General features: G+C 41.0%; 3 protein-coding genes across 3 annotated transcripts in view; all 3 read left to right on the top strand.

Moving 5' to 3' along the window:
- The first annotated feature begins 2,062 nt into the window (after window positions 1-2,062).
- sars1 (seryl-tRNA synthetase 1) lies at window positions 2,063-9,023 on the top strand. Its single transcript, XM_005742056.1, has 11 exons — window positions 2,063-2,272; window positions 3,211-3,281; window positions 3,402-3,482; window positions 3,583-3,741; window positions 4,686-4,829; window positions 4,955-5,110; window positions 5,429-5,650; window positions 5,820-5,949; window positions 7,098-7,255; window positions 7,454-7,583; window positions 8,140-9,023. Exons 1-11 carry the CDS (start codon window positions 2,137-2,139, stop codon window positions 8,304-8,306), a joined length of 1,554 nt encoding a protein of 517 aa, XP_005742113.1. The 5' UTR covers window positions 2,063-2,136; the 3' UTR covers window positions 8,307-9,023.
- A 1,075-nt stretch (window positions 9,024-10,098) lies between these two features.
- Window positions 10,099-12,210, top strand: LOC102195518 (PTB domain-containing engulfment adapter protein 1). The gene is made up of 6 exons (XM_005742075.1): window positions 10,099-10,143; window positions 10,373-10,444; window positions 11,420-11,518; window positions 11,624-11,761; window positions 11,902-12,006; window positions 12,145-12,210. The coding sequence occupies exons 1-6, from the start codon at window positions 10,099-10,101 to the stop codon at window positions 12,208-12,210; spliced, it is 525 nt and encodes a 174-aa protein (XP_005742132.1).
- A 627-nt stretch (window positions 12,211-12,837) lies between these two features.
- Window positions 12,838-20,119, top strand: part of LOC102214067 (transmembrane protein 106C) — a 10,540-nt gene continuing 3,258 nt past the window's right edge. Inside the window, exons 1-6 of the mRNA XM_005742055.2 lie at window positions 12,838-13,435; window positions 15,097-15,160; window positions 15,292-15,451; window positions 17,533-17,673; window positions 19,031-19,080; window positions 19,184-19,237. Of these exons, the coding sequence (XP_005742112.1) occupies window positions 13,222-13,435; window positions 15,097-15,160; window positions 15,292-15,451; window positions 17,533-17,673; window positions 19,031-19,080; window positions 19,184-19,237 (683 nt within the window). The 5' untranslated portion in view covers window positions 12,838-13,221. The remainder of the gene's footprint in view (window positions 13,436-15,096; window positions 15,161-15,291; window positions 15,452-17,532; window positions 17,674-19,030; window positions 19,081-19,183; window positions 19,238-20,119) is intronic.

Genomic DNA, 20,119 nt, shown 5'->3' with positions numbered 1-20,119 from the left:
GGGACAAACGCCAGGAAGAAGAAGGTCCAGGTCCTGAAGCAACAAGCAGCCCTGTTTGAAAAAGCAATCGCATTTACATTTACCAATAAAACAAAGGTGTATGTGTGTCTGTGTTGAAGATGTTAAGATGCTAACTTTTTCATTGAAAGTAACCAGGATGGACACACAACATGTCACACAAAATGGAGAAGGATGCTTGGGATAGACTGAGATAAAGGCAGAAGACGCACTGTGGCGACCCCTAAAGGGAGCAGCAGAAAGATAGCGACTCTCCTCAATGGTTAGTACATTTCCATCTTGATCCTTAATCACTCTACTCTCTTGCAAGTCCAGGCTCTGCTTGTCTTTCTGTAAAAGTCACCTCTCTTTTTTTTGTTGTAATCCTAGCCTCTCAGGATCCCTGTCCACTTTCTTCATCTCTCTGACTATCCTACTTCAGTGGTACATCTGCAGTCATCTAGTAGTTCTATCTCACCTCCTTTCTGAACTCTCTGCAACATCCTTCTTTCTTCAATGTTCACCATTTAATCTTTGACTCTGCCTTAACTTGTTTTCTCTTCTTAATGACGAAATTCATCCTACATACTACCACCTGATGCTGCCTTGTCACATTCTCCCCAGAGGAAAAATGTGACTTCGATTTTTGCCTAGCTTTCTTCTCAGGAGAGAAGGAAGCCAGGCAGCACATTCTCAGCTCACCTGTGTGCACAGAATAGTTCACCTGTGTGCACCTTCCTCCACTCTTATATGTATTTTTGTCCTTCTACACTTTACCTACGCAACACCTTCTCATCACCTCTGTTCCCTTCAGGTACATGTCCTCTGAAGTCTTCTCCAACCACCAGTCTCTCACCCCCGAGAACACACCATCCAATTCCAAATGTAGGATATATAAATCGTCAGTTATGATTATAATTACTACTAATATAATATTACTCACATTTTAGGCTTTTGCTTCAGGGATCAAGTGTGAGTCACTGAGCTTAGGTTTCCAGATACTTTTCCAATTCTTTTGTGCATCTGGACACACAGTAGGTGCTTACCAGTTGTGACAGCCCCTGTTCCCATGTTTTACACATACTGTTTTTATGGTGTCCCGACTGAGATGTTTATTCCCCATGAGGAAGAAGAAGCTGATGTTTTCCTATTTATGTTATTTTTCTGTGTGCCAATCTCAATTGGCTAATTAGTTAGTTAGTTAGGTTTTTTTTTGGTCACTCACTTCTTCTGCATTTGCAAATGCAAGAGTGACTCTTATGTAGAGCTGCACCACAGCAGTTTTACAGAGCTTTTTTGAATGGTTCTACCAGAAAAACGTAACGATCAGGGCCCAATTATTTTGATCAAATTTGAGATCACAGTCATTTATAACGATTATGCATTGAGTTAAATGCTCCCCGAGTTTGTCCTTGAATTCTAGAATACCCTGGTTTTTCAAAGCATTTTAACAATGCATCAGGATCTGCTTCCATCGACAAGGCCTTCACCTTCTGCTCTGCCAGACATTTAAACTGTGTTTTGAAGGTCTGTTTTTGAAGAGTATTTGAGAAACTTCATTCTGCTTGGTGCAGGGAACAGCTGTGATGGGAGGCAGATCGTCAGGCGATGAATTAGAAATTCCCTGATCTGGTTTTGCTTTGTGATCTACTGGTGGAGCATGCATTTTGATATTGTTCAACACCTCCAGGGATAAGCAGACTAACCAGGCAGCCCCCCACAGCACTTGAAATCTCACACAAGGTAGCCTCAAGTAGACATAAGAGGAAATGCAGTTTGTGGCACTTCATTGTTGAATAACATATTAGCCAGCAGAGATAATTTCTGTATAAATGTTTTTTAACAATTAATTTCATAAATTAAATGTATTTAAAAACTGACAATACACCCTAGTTAACATGAGCATTTGGGTCTATTGTATTTATCATGAACAAAATATTGATCTCATTCAAGTTAAAATACTTGTTTGCATTAGAGTAACAAAAGAACTCAATGGACTTCGGGGACTCCGTACAACTAGGATTACGTGGTTAGGGTTTTTTTTTTTTTTTTACGTGAACAACAGAATCTGGCAACTCGGTGGGAGGCGACATCGGCAAGAGCTCTATCGGTTTCTTCTCTGACAGCCAGCGTGGAAAGATGGTGCTCGACTTGGACCTGTTTCGAACCGACAAAGGCGGCGATCCCGAAGTCGTCCGTGAGACTCAAAGAAAGAGGTTTAAAGATGTTACCCTGGTTGACAAGCTGGTGGCCGCAGACACAGAGTGGAGAAAATGTAAGTCACTCTGCAGCTAACGTCAACGCGGTGGCTAACGATGCTAATGTTAGCGTAGCCGTCAATGTATCTTATAATGGAGAAGAGTTCACGCCAGACTCCATTTAACAAAATGTCTTTTTTAAACTGTTACAGTTTAATTGTGGTTAACTGTTTGATCCGAAATGGGACCGAACAAGGTTTTTGACTTATTCAGGGTCCACCTGTTTATTCGGCTCATTGTAATACTAAATATAAAATCTTCAGAATAAATTTAGGGAATACTTTTGGTTGTTAGCTGTGTTGCTGCGCAAGCTAAAAGCTCACTGCACTGCAGTGGTCTGATCTCACTTATGAAAGTCAGTAATTTAAATGGTAAACGTGCTGGTTGGTGTGTTATATTTGCGCCGTATTGATTAGTGGATAGATGTTGTACACTGTTTCTTAAGCAATTCATTGAAGTTTGTCTGTCATTTTATTTAGTATAACCAGATGTGAATAGCACGCTAATCTTAGCGCAGCTAGCATAATTCAGCAAATCTAGAAAAACCATTGTGGTTGTTATTTAATAAGTACCTAGTTATTTAAGACCAAACTTTCACAAGACGAGTCACTAGTTAACCTCCTGTTCCCATTATTCCGTTGACTTAGCTTAATGGGAAACGCTGGCTAAACGATGCCGGGTAGTCAATCTGATGCAATCCCAGCCAGCAACATGTCAGGTCAACCTCGCCCTGTAGTGTGACTACTGAGATAGTCAACATGATCCAGTTTTATTAATTTCTTCTGTACATTATTACAGGTATGAAAGTTGCCAAGACAGTGTTATGTTTATATTATTATTTTGGGCTGTTTAATACTTAGTTACTGTAAATCATGTCACCAGGTTATTAGACCAGCTGCTGTGGCACACACACAATCTCATAATGCACTGAGTCACTGATTTTACCCCCTGACAGGCCGCTTCACTGCAGACAACCTGAACAAAGCAAAGAATCTTTGCAGCAAAAGCATCGGGGAAAAAATGAAGGTATTTCAACATAACACTAAATGTGGACTGTTGAGCATTGTATTTGTTTTCCAGTCCCTTCAGAAATAAACAAGGTTTATTGTTGTCTGTCTTTAACCCTCTGCTTTGTTGCTCATGCAGAAGAAGGAACCAGTTGGAGAGGATGAGGCTGTTCCTGAAGAAGCGCAGAACCTGGAGTCTCTTACGGCTGAAGTTCTGTCGGTATGACTGACTGCACTCTTTTCTGTCTACACAGCATAACTGTTTGTAAGCTGGCAAACCGATATAACAAGCTTGTTTGCATTTTTTTGTCCTGTGCCAGGCCCTGACAGTAACCCAGATTAAAAAGGTGCGTTTGTTGGTGGATGAAGCGATAGAGAAGATGGACAGTGAGAGAGTAAAGCTGGAGGCGGAACGTTTCGAGTACCTGAGAGAGATCGGCAACCTTTTGCACCCCTCTGTACCCATCAGCAATGATGAGGTGTGTGGTTTGGTTTGAGGGGGGGTTAATACTAGAGCCCAACATTGATCTTGAATGTCTGAAAAGAAGACCGCTAGACTTTTTTTTTTGGTTTGGGCATCAATCGTACTACATGGTCTTTTACATGGTCAGTGCTAGAAGCAGCTTTTTCTTTGTAAATAACATCCACATGTCTGTAATGAATGTGGTTATTGATTTATCATCCATTAAATGGACACAGCCCACGCACAGATCAAAACACCATCATATCATGATGATTTTTCTGTCCTAATTTTCTGCCTTGTTCATTTACCACATCCATAGCAAGGGAAATAGAGCCACCATGAGGGGTCCTGTAAGCCAGCAGTGAGCTGGTGTTGTACACTGAAAAGTTGCAGGCAGGGGAAGAACAATATAATCATTTATTTAGCTAACCCTTCCTGTTATCAGCTGCACCTTCTAATGCTGATCACCCATAAAGTGAAAAGTAAAACTCGATGACACAAGACTGGATCACCAGAAAATAGCAGGGTGTCTCGCTGTCAAGTCCTGATAATTGATTTAATGTATTGTGCTGTGGGGAGTGTTTGCTGGCTTAATCTGGGTCCACGTCACCCAAAAGTGAAAGGTCACTCACCATTCGTGTGAAAGTTATTCATATGCTATAGTCTTCCCAGATAAACAGTGCTCTCCTCACAAACAACATAAAAACACTGATATAATTCCAATAGTTTTTCAGAGTTCCAGAGGTTTGGAGAGTGTGGCTTTCAGGCAATTCTGGCAGCATAATACAGCTTTAACACCTCATTAAAACCATCAAATAAACTTTGAGCTTTTTGTGAATCTGAAAATAAAAACACATGTTTTCCTTATTAGTAATTCACAGAATCTGGTAGTATGATAAATGTCTTGTCAGTTCAAGATTTTCTGATCATACAATCAAATTGTTTATTGTTTGCTGTCAGGATGCAGACAATAAGGTGGAGCGTACCTGGGGTGACTGCACTGCCCAGAAGAAGTACTCCCATGTTGACCTGGTGGTCATGATCGATGGTTTTGATGGCGAGAGGGGAGCAGTTGTAGCTGGCAGCAGAGGTTATTTTCTCAAGGTATGTTTTCATATGAAGAAAAGTAAGTAGAGAAACAAAGTAACACATAGTAGCATGACCAGGTTTCCCTTTCCTCTTCCTTTCCTTTACTGACCAGCTGTTTATCTCCTCTCTGCTGTGTTCAGGGTCCCCTGGTGTTCCTGGAGCAGGCTCTGATCAATTTTGCCTTAAGGATCCTCTACAGCAAGAACTACACCATGCTGTACACTCCTTTCTTCATGAGGAAGGAGGTCATGCAGGAAGTCGCCCAGCTCAGCCAGTTTGATGAAGAGCTTTACAAGGTATGGAGACTGTCTCTGAATTGGAGCATGCAGTATACTTGTTCCAAAGTGGTAAAAATATAATGCATTAGAGATGCAGCAGTTGCATTTTTGTAGATATTGTGTGAATAGTTCTCGTTATTAGATTTACAGTCCCAACCGTGTCAAACTGGTATCCTGATGATGATGACAGTGAGTTGAGTGGACTTGGGCAGCCTGCCTGCTCTGAATCCAGTAGAGGATAATTGGAGTGTGGCAGAAAAGAAGATTGGCAACCAACAAATATGTCTATACATGGATTTGGGTTCCCTCTTCAACCTCTCTACGTGTTTCTGTCAGGTCATCGGAAAGGGAAGTGAGAAATCAGATGACAGTTCCATAGATGAGAAATACCTCATCGCCACCTCAGAGCAGCCCATCGCTGCCTTCTTGAGGGAAGAATGGCTCAAACCAGAGGACCTACCCATCCGCTACGCCGGCTTCTCCACCTGCTTCAGACAGGAAGTGGGTTCCCATGGCCGAGACACCCGTGGGATCTTCAGAGTGCACCAGTTTGAGAAGGTCAGTTTTGTTGAAATTGTGATATTTTTTTGTATAATTACATTTTTAAATTTTTTTTTATTCAAAAACAATATGTCAGATTAACACTAATATAGTTTCAAAAACATTAATAACAAAAGTACTTTTTGCTTTTAATTTTAAACATTGTTTCTTCTACGTCTGCTTGTAGATTGAGCAGTTTGTCTATGCCTCACCGCATGACGGCAAATCATGGGAGATGTTCGATGAGATGATAGGAACAGCAGAAGAGTTCTACCAGTCACTAGGAATTCCTTATCGTATCGTCAACATTGTCTCTGGTAGGTCAAATACACGCACTCTCACTCCTCATACCACACTGAGCATTTTTAGTTGCTGGACACACACAGACAACACAATACAAGGAATAAATATTTAATTCAGGTCTTTTTATTTTTTAGGGATATTTTTCCTTCTCCATCATTTACTCAGATCTTATATTTTGTAGATGGTCTCACATTGTGATTATCACAGAATCACTGTATTGCAATACAATAATATTATACCATGAGACTACAGCTAACCATACCACAATTGAAAGTGAAAACTTTAAATATATTATAAATATTACATATCCAAGTGTTTTGGTAGGAAGGAAGAAACAACTACATATTACCGATTTCTTATATCCACACATACACATTCAGTCTCACCCTAAAGTGAGACGGAATAAATATCAGACGTGAATGTGGCCCATTCTTGAAGGTACAGCATCAAGTCTGTTTGTGTTGGAAACTAAAAGAAATCCAACACAAACAGACAGTTTTTTGTTTTTTTTAAATTGTGCATGAAGAAGAAAAGAGAGATACATGGACTGACCTTCACCAAACCAATCATCATGCATGTTTGTACATAAATACCATCCCTCAGTTGGACAGTCATTCATGACTTGAACTATCCACTTCAGTAATTACTTTCAGCACAGTGGACAGACATTGAAAAATGAATGATTGTTTTGCACATGTAGGCCTACGAAATCTAGAACGCATTACAAACAGGATAAATGTGTTCATCATTTAGTCAATATTTAGATTTTTACACTATCTGAACTATCAGTCCAGTATAACTCTGTATAACATCCACTAGGGGTGAATTGTTTGAAGCAGCATGAACAGAGTTGAGTTAAACATGCACAGCAGACAGTTGAAGATGACACAACCAGGCTGCGTCTGGGTCACCTGCACTTGTATGTGGAAAAATGAAGACAGTATGAAAATGCTTCATGAATTTCTTTGTGGTTTATCTGATGGAACTGAAACATTACAAACTGAATTCCTTCTGTAGATAAATTAGATAAACGTAATATCCAGCACAACCTGCTAGGTATTCACCTAACCGTGCTTCAAACAAGCAGAAAGAGTTTTAGATGATTTCTTTATAACTCAACCATGACATAAACTAACTGCTCTCTCCTTCATGTGTACTGTAGGTGCCCTGAACCATGCAGCCAGTAAGAAGCTGGATCTGGAGGCCTGGTTCCCTGGCTCAGGGGCCTTCAGAGAGCTGGTCTCCTGCTCAAACTGCACAGACTACCAGGCCAGGCGGCTGCGCATCCGCTACGGACAGACCAAAAAAATGATGGACAAGGTGAGTGCTCAGTTCCAACACAGCGTACAAGAACTAATGCAGTTTGTGTGTCTTGTCTGCTATTTCGTAAGGTATCAAAGATAAAGCGAATTACTGGGAAGCAGAAAAATCTTAACTTGCTTCCCCCCTGCACATGCGTTTCACTTTTCTGCAGCCACACTCTAAATTCATATCTCTCGTTGTCTTTGTGTTTTGTAGGCGGAGTTTGTGCACATGTTGAATGCAACCATGTGCGCCACCACACGTGTAATGTGTGCCATCCTAGAGAACTACCAAACTGAAGAAGGAATCATTGTTCCAGAGAAGCTCAGGGAGTTCATGCCTCCTGGTAAGCTGTGCTGGCTTTCTTACCCGTTTACTGCACCTAGAGACTTTTGATGTTAATGCACACTATCATCCCAACTGCGTTTGTCTCCATATAATACTTAGCATTTGGAACAAATTTCAAATGCTTTGCAGCTTTCTTGACTCCTAACATCTCTACATATCATATTTGACACAGTGTCATGACAGTGATTGTTTATATTAGAGATGGTTAGTTTAAAGGCTCAAGGCTTCCCCCTGCTGGCCATGTAAAAAAAAATGCAAGTTTAAGAAACGTGACCACAGACTTCACTTCTCATACCCAGAAGCTGCATCCATGCTTTATATATTTATTATTTATTATTATTATTATTTATATTATTTACTTTATATGTAGTCTGTGCGCCATTAACATTCTTGTTCAGTGACTGTCAGCAAACAGCTTGCAGGAGCGTAGCTGTCACCCTCTGGTGCATTCTACCAGATGGTTGGAAAAACAAGGGAAGATATGTTTTTAAGACAAGAAATGTAAAATATTGGATATATTAAATGTTTGTTTTTGTTGTTTTTCCCATCTTCAGGTTTGACAGAGATCATTAAGTTTGTCAAGCCAGCTCCCATTGATCAGGAAATGTCCAAGAAATCAAAGAAACAGCAGGAAGGAGGGAAGAAGAAGAAGCAGGGAGGAGGCGGCGGAGACCAGAACCTGCCCGATGCCATAGAGAACATGTCCGTGAACGATTCGTAGACCCCGGCACACAGCAGCAGTGTCGCCTCACCAGCCTCACAGATGCACACTAATAGAACAGACTGTTGCTTGAATTGTAATGATCAGGGATTAGTTTGTCACGTCTCACAAACTAAACCTGAAATTGGCACTTAACGGTAATGTGAACGCTCTGCTCTGTTCCATCTGTGTCCGTCTGAGTGGGTGGTGTTATGTCATCTCATCATTCACATAAAGCTTGCCACAAAAAAGGGATCCTTTAGTCAGCCATCCCCAGGTCACTTCACCCCTCTATCACTGTATGACATCATCAGCAACACGAAGCCTAAAGCACAGCTGCCGACACCTCATGGAGCGTGTCGGCAGCTGTGCTGAGAGTCAGGATTCTTTTCTGTCTATTTCTGTCATTGATTTGATACAAGCAGTCTTTTGGGAATATGTTATAAAAAGTATGTTTGCAGGATGTTGGGCATTGTTGATAATGTGTTCAAAAACTGTCTGAACTCACCGTTTGTTGACTGTGAGAAGTAAATGGTTGGGTATTTTAACTGTCTGGTTTAGGCTTCTCTTTGCGTTGTCTGACCACAATCATCATTTTCATCCACTGTTTAACACGATGCTCTTCTCCACCTCGAGACGTTGATGTTTCCTGTATGTACTTGCTAAGACAAATATATATATAATTGCGCATTGATGAAGTGGCACGCACTGTAAACAATAAATACAGTTGAACTGGAAGTTCTTGTGTTTGTTTGTTTGTTTTTAAGTATATGCACAAAGCAGACTAGATCAGTGGTGATGGTAATGTGACTAACCACACAGCAAGCCAGGCTGTTTATTAACCAATTACATTCAAAATGCTTTAATAGGCACCCAGTTCACAAAGTGGAGAGATCTGGTTTAGGAAGGCAAATTAGATGGTAGCAGTTGTTTGCCTGTATACATGTGCGTCCAAGCAGCCGTGCCCCTAATGACTTCAAGCCTGACTGCATTAAAGTTATCAAAGCATCTGAATGTGGTGTAATGAGCCGTGACCGCAGTAAAGAAGGCTAAATCAAATCTCTAGTTAAGGTGTCAATATGAGATCACCAGTAACCATATGAAAACAAATTCTGAGCTTTTTCTAACACAAACTTCAGTATTCTATAATATTATGGCTGTAAATAGATATGTTAAAGATGCTCTCAGTGTCAAAAGGTTCAGGGTTTTCCTTTAACTTGTCACCGGTCTGGATTTTCTAATACTGCAGAGGTGTTAGGGTGTGTACTACCACATGGCACATCCCCAGTTTCACTCTCAGCCAGCGGCACCTTTGTTACCTGTGTTTACTCGTTTACTGTCTGTTTCTACAGCAACTATTCAATTACATCCCAAAAATAAAATATCTTAAAGAAAAAGCTTAGCTAAGCAAAGAGAAGAGTCAGTCTACCTCTACTTTAGAACAGTCCACACATATGTATGTATTTATATTTATATTTAATTATTTTTGTCCTGATCTTCGTGTCACGAAAGAGCTTTTAAACGCAATAAAACATCTTGCTTAGATGTCCGGCTGGCTGGTTATCAGATAGATGTGCAATAAGCAATAAGGAAGACAAATCAGTTATTCATTAACTCTGACAGACTTTACACTCCCTGCAGTTGGAAGCCAATTCACTCCATTTGCGGTATATTTACAAAAGGTAAGAAGAAATCTCCAGCACTTCTTTTCTTTATATAGTTGATTAGATCATTTGTATAATATATATTTATTTAAACCTAATTTATGTCTGTCTTTGACAGATCCAGGCTTTAGTTTGGTACGAGTGTTGAGATGAATGACGTGGAAGACGACGTTGAGATCTCCTTTCCAGTAAAGGTAAATGCTGATCTTTAACAGCCACGGTTTTGTTGCAGAGTGTTGAAAAATATTCTCAGCTCTGAGATTACTTATTTTTTATTCAACTTTATTTGTATACTTGATAGGTAGCAACCAAATATTTATATAAAAAAACATACTGTGTAAAGTAAAATGCTAAGTAAAGTTCTTATTATTACTATTATTAAAAACAAAAACAACACTTTCCACTTGTTTCTGTAAACTGTAGTTTCTCGGTCGAGTAGAGGTGGTCCGCCCCGATGGAATACAGATCCTGGAAGAAGCCGCTCAGAACCTCAAGGTGAGCCACCGACATATTTAATACATTTACAATGTTATTTTTAGTCGTGCTGGTGTCATAGATCATGCACTCATGTAGTCAGCGACCATCCGGTCCACACTGACAACATGAAGTGTTGAAAAGAGCGCCCAACACCTCTGCCACGCCACATATGAGAAACTGTTATTGAAATCATTTACACTGCTCTGTGGATGTTTTACACAACTTTGAGATCATTTTTCACAACTTTGTAGTTGTTTTGTGTCTTTGTGGCTATTGTTGTCGCTTTTAAGTTGTTTAGTGCTTTGTTGTACGTTTTCATTGTTTGTAGTTGTTTTTCAGCACTTTGCATTTGTTTTGTGGCACTCTGTAGTCATTTTGCGTCTCTTTGTGGTTATTCTTCCGTGTGTGGTTGGTTTGTACCCCTTTGATGTCCCATTTTAGCCTTTTTATGGTTGCTGTGTATTTATTTGTAGTGCCCCGTGCCTCTTTGTTGCTTTGCGTCTCTGTGATTATTTTGTGTGAATAGTCGTCTTGGTCCTCTTTGTACTTGTTTTGCTCACTTTTGTGATTTGTTCTCTGTGTTTGTGGTTGTTTTGTATCCCTATTTTGTTATGTCCTGTCTCTTTATACTCATATCAAGTCTCATAAACCCTTTTACTGCTCATAATAATAGAGCAGCGTCAATGTATCCAGTGCATTGACTCATGACCAAATATGTAAATACCACCAGCCTCTGCTCCACCTAATTGGGCAGCTGGTAAGTGCTAGCTTGCAAACATGCATATATTGGTTTAATTATGCTTGAGCTATTAGAGCCACCGCTTCAGCTCCTACAGGGCTGCTAACATGGCTGCAGACTCTCATTATTGTCTATAATGTACCCCTTTTAAAATAGTCTTGTGTTCTAGTAGGGAAAGGCCAACTTTGTGTGCATCTGCAGGATTATTTATACTGTTTAAATGAAACAATTTTGTGTGTTTTTGTCATTCCTAGACTTCAGATGAATTCTCCTCTGAGAAAGCTGCAAAGAAGAGCAAAGTCCATCTGTTCCTGTCTCTGAGTGGGATAGACATTTTGGAAAACAAAACCAAGGTGTGTGACAAAAGTGTCCTAATTACAAAACTGCTCATTCTCATGATGTATTCAGCTTTCATGATGTTTTAAAATGTTAATTCTCACCATCTTCCCTTCCCTCAGTTCCTATTGTACTCGTGCAACCTCTCTACTATTTCCTTCTGTGCTGTCCATCCTTCTTCACCCAAAGTTTTTGGGTTTGTGGCCAAGCACCCTGCAGCGGACACGTACCACTGTTATCTGTTTCAGAGTGCAAAGTTTGTGAGTATTCCCAAGGCTGAAACTAAAGACCAACTTTGAAGTCTGATGTTGGTAGAGCAGAAGACTACAAATCCACAGCTGAATGACATATTCTGGCTTCTAGTGTCCCAGATGTGATTTTTTTCTGAATTACTTTTTAGTCTCACGTGCTGGTCTCAGTTATTGGGGACGCCTTTCGGGTTTCAAAGAAGGAGGAGACGCACAGAGTAGGACGAGACATAAAAGTGGAGGCACTCCAACATAAGGTCAGTCCTGAGTTGTCATGGCTGTTTTTTTTTTCCATTTCTGTTAAAGAACTTACAGAGCATATGAAATTAAATATTTCCAATGTTCACGAAAGCTTTAAATGCTAAATCTCAATCTTTTTAATGCTTCTTTTTCAGAATAAAATGCTGCAAAGAGAGAATGATAAGCTGAAGAGGAGGCTTGCAGGAGAAACTGATGACTGATGATTGCATACAATGTTGCTGTTGTGGGTACATATAAGTACACAACGAGCGTGAGAGACTGCTTCCTGTTAAATTTTACATGATGCTGAAATAAATATGTCTGTAATTTTCTTTTCTTTTTTTTCTTATTCAGCGTAGAATCCATTTTAGCTGCTTTACCCAAATCCTTTCTACTAGATGGCAGCAGCGAGTTGTCATTCTCACTATGTTGGCAAGTCTCTGGATGCGTTCAAGTGTTTTAAAAACATAATAAATATTGCACTTAATTGTTTCACTTACAGTTAAAAATAAAAAACAAACAAACAAATGCTTTAACATCACTCAGAACACTTTGAGATGTTTGATGAAGTCTGTAATTTTAAAGAGCTGTCTTGTAAGAAATAAAAATGTGTTTCATTTAAACGGCCATTTGTAGTGTAGATGTTTCAAACTGTGCTGTGTGTCAATAATAGATTAAGTTCAATTTTCCAAAATAATTTATGGCTAAATGTCATAATGCTTGACTTGTAAAACACGACATAACTGAATTGAAAATTTAAAATTCGTTTCGTTACCATTGGTAGCAGTAGCATTTGTTATGCATTTGCTGTGTATTGGATCGGACACTTAGGTTACGTGAAGGCAACAATATGTAAACTTTATTGAGAAAGTTAAGAGGGAGCGGCGGGAGTCCGAGGCTGTTTTGTTGGAAGATGTGACTTTATGCTAACGACAGCTAGTTTTGTCTAAAGGGTATTTAAAGTTTACTCAGTCATGCTTACGGACGTCTCCCATAACTCACCACAGGTGCTAACCGAGAAATTGTGCGTTAGCAGATTAGCTAGCCGAGAGACGTCACTCTGAGGCACGGCGTAAACTTTGTGCGTTCAGCGACATTTGGTGTGTTTTCGTTTACCGAACACAATTATCTGTAAATCACCGAGTCTTCACTTTTCTGGGGGGGCTCCTTATTATCCACCTCCGAACGGGAGACTCTGGCTCTGCTGTCTTTACCACCCACAAACACCCGCCATGGGGACGCGGTGGTCTCGTAGCGGCAGCAGCCAGTCTCTCCTCCCGGAGGAGCAGAGGGTAACGCGGTACACTGAACGCAGAGACTCCGATAACGACTCTTTGGATGGACTAGTCCGGCGGGAGGACATAGCCCAGTTCCCGTACGTGGAGTTCACCGGCAGAGACAGCGTAACTTGTCCGACCTGCCAAGGCACTGGACGCATACCTTCAGGTGAGTAGAAAGAGTTGATAAATCAGTAAGCGTTAGTGTCGGACAGTCAGTCTGTGTTGATATGAGGACAGTTTCTGCTCATTTAACGCCAGAGATGAGGCGCAGAATTCCTAAAAGGTGTTTTCAAGTGTTTGGCACGGAAAAAAACACGGTCAACATTTTAAGTGTCGTAAAAGGCTTGTTGGTCTCTAATCTGTGACGTTTAAATGTCCTAAAGTTTGGCCAAGAAGGACTGGATTGATTATAATGTAGGTACAGTAAAGCAGAGCCATAAAGATAAAACAAATAATTTCTTTATTTTACTTGTAACCCCTTCATAAATCCTGTTGACTACAGTCTAGTTGCTAATATAAGAAAATGTATTAGACATAAAAGACGCAGATATCAGCCAGCATGGTCAGTGTTGGCTCATACTGACATTTAGCTAAAGTTGTGCTGGTAATTCTGAACGAGACACATTGAGTTTGTTTTACAAGGTTTTGAAGCTCTGTGAACAAATGGAAAAATCAAGAAATTACTAGATTGTCCAGAAAACTGATCTGCACTTATCCACTAAGAAAACACTTAAAGTAATGTTTTTAATGGAGTTTATGACCCACCGTGCATAACGCAGAACTTTGACCTCACAGGAGGCCATGTGACACCAGCAGTAAGAAACGTGGGCGCAAACACTAGTTTAGAAGATGCTGAAAATGTACATTCGTACAGATATGAAGGGGCACAGCTGTACAATTATGAGCCTGTCAGACATCAGAGAGGCCAGGGGGTGATGTCGGCATTTAAGTGCCATTTATTGAGTTTTTGTTTTCTCTCACCATCCCTGATCCTCCCGTATGGAAAAACTGCTCTAGAAGGTGAAAGTGAAAGAGCTGCATGTACAGAAACAACCGCATGAGTTGTTGTAATCACACATTCCTGACTTCTAAATTCCAAATCTGGAATATCTTCAGAAGCATAATCACCTTGTCCATCACAGAGGCAGGAGTCCCATTGTTTGCTTGGCTAATGTCTGAGGATGATGGTCTATGAGATGTACCTCATACATCTGGTACTTTTTTGTCCATAGTACTCCCAGAGCAGATTAATGTAAGTAATGACATATAGCTATGCGTGGTTCCCTGTGCTCAACATAAAATAACTTGGTACTATGCTGTATGTTTTATACAATTTTGTGTCTCACCTAAGAAAATGTGTTAGAGTAATGATTAGATTCATGAAGAGCTGCACCAGTGAATCTGTTAAACAGAAGCTATTATTTTAAGTTGGGGGTTCGTTTGCTTAGCTGTAAAAGGCTGACGGGGTATTGTCATCACCCTGCCAAGTGGGCGGGCAGGCAGGCTGTATGGACAAGTTTGTGAATGCAATAACGCACAAATGAGGGGAAGTAGGAGCTTCAAATTCAAATACCATTTGTGTTTCTACTAAGATGTCAGATGAGTTTGAATCTCAGTGAGCTCAACATTAGGGTCAGAGTAAGTTTTCTGTATGTAAACAAGGTGACACAGGATCTTGAACTTGATACCACAGGTGTGTTACCTGGGAGGCGGAGGGGTAGCACTTTTAGCTGATGTCCTGTGTTTAATTTCTCCGTCTTTGTCGTGTTTCCAAAAAAACAGTTTTAATGGTAAATGCTAAACATCATTTTTCTTCTTGCTCTGCAGAACAAGTGAATGAACTGGTTGCACTGATCCCGTACAATGACCAAAGACTGCAACCCCAAAGAACGTGAGTAACTGCAGCACACTGATGTGTTCCTGTGTCTGTTCCCTCTGGACGTGTGGGTCTCTCACTCTGTCTGAGGTGATGTAGGAGGTGAGTGCATTGTCTGGAGAGAACCTTCCCTCTCTGTGTCGTAGGAAGCTCTACGTGGTCCTGTCAGTTGTGCTCTGCCTGCTGGCCTCTTCGCTTGTTGCCTTCTTCCTTTTCCCACGTCCAGTGGTTGTGGTGGACGGAGGGATCCGCTCGGTGACGGTGACGTTCGACCGCAACAACACAAAGGTCCTGATGAACATGACGGTAGGTTTCATATCACAGCTTCTAATGATCTACACAAACAGCATGACAAAGCATAACTCTCAGCCTCTGCAGGCTCAGGTCTCACTTCACTAAGAACTCCTCTGTGGGATCAGCACCGATGTGTTTCCATACAAATGTGTCTGAAGTGACTAATGAGTGGAAGGACGGGTTTGCAAGCTAGCAACAATCTTCAGCTTCTGTTTATTCAAAAGTAACGCTCTTCTTTATCACATGTGGTCAGTGGGTAAATACTTAGACAGTTTCATTATTTCAGTTCAACTTTGGGAAAGTACAGCTAGTTAAGCAACACAACGACCACAGTGAATTTGAAATGCTAATAGCGTGATTCAAGTGTTGAGTCTTGGCTTGAATTCAGCTGCTACAACTAAAACATCACATTAACACCTTAGGAGTCATTTTTTGTCTGTTTTCACTTCCTCAGCATTAACCAGACAAATGACTGATGAGCAGTTTCATGGCTAGAAGAGCCCTGCTTTCTTATTATTCCACAACAAGTTAATGTAAACAGTGGTCAGGAGATGAATCCGAGTGTTGAATTAGCATTTGTTTGCTGTTCAGAGCCTGATATCTCGCAGTCTGAAGTCCAAGGAGGTGTGGCAGGAAATGATGATGCTGATAGAAAACAGACTGTATCAGGAAGATGACAGATGCTCTTTTAAAAAGCAAACAAAACACAATGAAGTGGTGAAATGTATTATGTTACCCTGCCTGGTTGCTTTAGAGTCTGTGGAAATAGAGGAATTGTCTAACAAGCACTTGGTACTTTGATTGCATGTTGATTGGAGCCTTTCAGATTCACTGTGGTGCTGTACAGAGGCAAAGCTTGAATAAGTGTCCAAAAACATCTGGACATTTATCTTTTGTAAATATAGACACACAAACAAGATTAAAAAAAAACAACCTCCCCAAAAAACCCAAAACTGTAACAAAAAACATCAAACGTCACAGATGACAGCTAAACACAGTGCATTGTTGTGCTTTTGCTGGTGGTTATGGGCAACCTGACTGCTCTGCAGCTGTTCAGCCTCATTCACAACAAACTGTGATGAACCTTATATTTTCACAACTTTTCTTTCAGAACAAACAGTAACTTATGTTTGTTTTTTTGTTTGTTTTTGGGAAATTTAAGCTACAGTAGCTCATCTGTTGGGTCAGACCACAAAGACCAGCCATGGATCTGTGCCCATGATTCCTGGTTCTCTATTGTTTCCTCCCTTGAACCACTTTTGATAGATACTGACCGCTGCAGACTCAGAACAGCTCACAAGAGCTGCTTTTGTTTTGGGGATGCTCTGACCGGGTCATCTAGCGATCACAGCTTGATCCCTGTTAAACTCGTTCAAATCCTTACACTTGTCATTTTTCCTGCTTCTAACTCATCAACTTTGAGGACAAAATGTTCACTTGCTCCCTAATATATCACACCCGCTAACAGGTGCCACGATGAAGAGATAATCAGTGCTATTCACTCCACCTGAGAGTGGTCATAATATTATACCTGATCAGTATACACATTTGCTTTTCTTTGTTTTTGACAGAAGAGCAAATCCTGCGCTCTTGAATACATACGAGATCTTAGAATGAATGGTTGAGGTTAATTCAGAGTCCTACTTTGCTATGTGACTATTTTCATGTAAAAGTTGAGCGTGTGAATGACAAAATGTTGTCTCCCTCATCACGATAGTGGTTCTAAACCATCTGAGGATGTGAAACAATCGTCAGGTTTCATTTAAGCTGTGCATTGTGTAAGAGCTGCTTCACTAGTCTAGTTCAGATCTGCACTTTAGTGCACTGAAGCACTCTGCAGGCCACGCTTCCTTTATGAAACCGCAAAACGTGGCAACAGCGTTGACATTTTTTAGGATTTAGTTTAGAAACATGTTGATGTTGCTGCTTTTGCCACTTTCTGCTTGTGTAGTAAATGGATGTTGATAATAATAATAGCTTCTGCCATCTGAGTGTCTTTTGATGAAACTTAACTAGAAGTGTCAAAAACAGGCTGTGTTGTAGGTGCTGTCTTTTTATTCCTCTGTGTGTCTTTTGTTCTTTATTTTACTCAGAGCACGCTCAACTTCAGCAACCCCAACTTCTTCTCGGTGCATGTGCAGAGCATCAGCTCCCAGGTCCTCTACATGAAGTCGGTGATCGGGACTGAGCTGCTCCACAACGTCACCACAGTGCTGCCACTCAGCGCGTGTCAGGTACAGGATTTCAGCCACTCAAAGTACAATCAATCAAGATGCTTGTCTCCTTTGCTGTTTTACACAATTTTAATGTTTCCACTCCATCGATGCCGATACATTATCACTACTGCTGTCAGTGTTCCTTTCCATATAAGCCATATCACTGTTATGGCTATTTTTAAGCAATTTGCAAGCTCCCCTATTAGTGTTGTTGGTTTTTTGTGTGGGTGTGTGGCAGCTGGTGCCAACAGCTGTGCTAATCTCCCCACAGCTGAAAATAGTAAACATAAACATGACAGAATTAATAATCAGTGGTTGTCAGGACCGCTCACTCCAACTTCATAGCAGGTAAGGTGAAGTTAACTAAGTTAGAGGGGGATACATACAAACGCCCCTGCAGGCTTGTGTCAGGCTTACAAACAAGTGGCACACTGAATATCGACAGCAGAGCAGAGCACAGCAGCCGCAGCATGATTCATTCACCACACTTCTGTGGTTGTGTACAGCTACAACAGGATGCTGGATGGCAGCTTATTTAAGCATTCAATCACACAAGCAGTTTGATACTTTGGACTGTTTTTTGGCCTTTGATTTACAGTGAGATCAATAAGAACATTTCTAACTCCACCCTTGGCTGTCTTCATGGCATCGTGGCCTGGGCCTGTTCACCGTATGTTGTTGTGTGTCAGCTCGAGTGGAGCGGCCGCAGCTGCACAAATCCACCTCACGCTGAAGTGCTTCTCACAGTACACTTGTTAGTAGCCCAGAATTTTTCTTGTATCATTTCCCCACATGTGATCGAGAACAGGTCTGCCTCAGTAAACCAGGCGCTGTACCAAAGCAGTCAAACTCCTTGTGCTAAAGAACTGAATGATTAAAATCTGAAGAGACGACTGATACTATTCCTCTAACACACAGCCTGAGGATGGCTTCAACCAGCATTTGTCACACTGGATGTGCTGGTCACTGAATAAGCCATTTGGCACTGGCAGAGAAGATTTGGCCAGTTTTTCACACAGCCCACATACTCAGCTCTGCTGCTTCAGTACAGCGCTGTGGCTCAATGAAGCAGCAGATCTTTAGCTAAAAGTAAACGCCAGATAAAATCACCATTTCCTCTTTTTTTTGAGTAATGTTTGTTGTTATCTACCCAGCATTTACAGGAAATCAGTGTTTTTGTTTTTGTTTTCCCCTCTTGTTTTAACAACCTTCTGTCTGCTGATCACCTCAGCTGAAGCAGTAAACAAAGCTCAAAGAGTTGCTGTGGTTGCTTCATTCTGTAGTTTCACTGCTGATAATGGCCTGAATTGTCTTCCTGTGCTGCTCTTGAAATACTTCTGTTGTCGGTGTGACGTATTGTGTCAATCTTCTGCAGGTGAACTACACTGTCAGCGTGGAGATCGGCAGTAACGCTCCGTACGTCTAGTAAGTGTCTGCGCCTGAGCTTGTAGAGGAAATTAAGCTTCTTTGCAAACCTACACATGAATTCCAGTTCAGTAATCTGAGCCTTTGTGTTTTGTTTTTTCAGTACGTTATGCACCATGTCCAGCATCAAGGTTCACAACATTCTCGTACTCATGCAGTAAGTGTCATTACCCCGACAGATATCTTTATTTTCATTTGACTTTGTTACTTCTGTCTTTTATCTTCACACTTGCAGCAGAAAAATCACTGTGATGTCTAATAGACTATGTGCACGTTAGCATATGCTACTTCCTGTGGGGAGCTTTGTTTCCGGTGTCCTATTCGCGCCTTGTTTACAGTCCAAAACAAGTTAAGCAAATGAATGAATCAAGCGGCGATTTACGTTTCTATAGATGTCTTTGGCATTTACCCAATATATCTGTAAATGATGTTCATCGACTTGTCTATATTTTTTCCCCGCGCCTCAGGGCAAAAGAGAAAAGGGATTCAACTGTTATATTTCTCAGCTGTCCCTCGTTTATCGCGGGTGTTATGTTCTAAAAATAACCAGCGATAGGTGAAATCAAGTAGCCAATTTTTTTTGACGGTGCAAAATGTTTCGTCGACATACAGTACTGCACTTCAGAGTCACACTGCTAGCGATCGATGCAGCGATTCTGTACTGTACAGGAGAGACGTCACGGAGGAGATCGTCTGCAGCGATCAGGACGCAGGACACAATGTGACACAATTGGAGTATATCCTCGCAGTAGCGATTGATCGCAAAGTGAAGCTACCGGAAATGTACACCCCTACATCTGGTCTCAAACCAGGAAGTTAGCATTTTCTCGTGCACAGGGTCTATATGGTCATATGAAGCAGCATGCGGGGGCAGCCAATCAGAATAAGTTGGTCTAAAAGGGGGAGGAGCTAAAATGGCTTGTTTCAGAGAGTGGATGATCTGATGAGCTGTGCCAAAGGCCCACATAAATAAGGACGTTTTAATGAATCAAGAGTGAAGGAGAAAGAGTGCATCATGGGAAGCCCCCAGCAGCCTAGG

The sequence above is a fragment of the Pundamilia nyererei genome, unplaced genomic scaffold (assembly GCF_000239375.1).
Source record: "Pundamilia nyererei isolate P.nyererei 1_Seehausen unplaced genomic scaffold, PunNye1.0 scaffold00116, whole genome shotgun sequence".
NCBI lineage: Eukaryota > Metazoa > Chordata > Actinopteri > Cichliformes > Cichlidae > Pundamilia > Pundamilia nyererei.
This window is presented reverse-complemented; position numbering and strand designations above follow the sequence as displayed.

Coding starts and splice junctions, on each gene's coding strand:
- LOC102195518 (XM_005742075.1), top strand. CDS start 10,099: ATGAATGACGTGGAAGACGACGTTGAGATCTCCTTTCCAGTAAAG. Junction 11,519..11,623: donor TTTTGGAAAACAAAACCAAG/GTGTGTGACAAA, acceptor CCCTTCCCTCAG/TTCCTATTGTACTCGTGCAA. Junction 12,007..12,144: donor TGGAGGCACTCCAACATAAG/GTCAGTCCTGAG, acceptor CTTCTTTTTCAG/AATAAAATGCTGCAAAGAGA.
- sars1 (XM_005742056.1), top strand. CDS start 2,137: ATGGTGCTCGACTTGGACCTGTTTCGAACCGACAAAGGCGGCGATCCC. Junction 2,273..3,210: donor AGACACAGAGTGGAGAAAAT/GTAAGTCACTCT, acceptor ACCCCCTGACAG/GCCGCTTCACTGCAGACAAC. Junction 7,584..8,139: donor CAGGGAGTTCATGCCTCCTG/GTAAGCTGTGCT, acceptor TCCCATCTTCAG/GTTTGACAGAGATCATTAAG.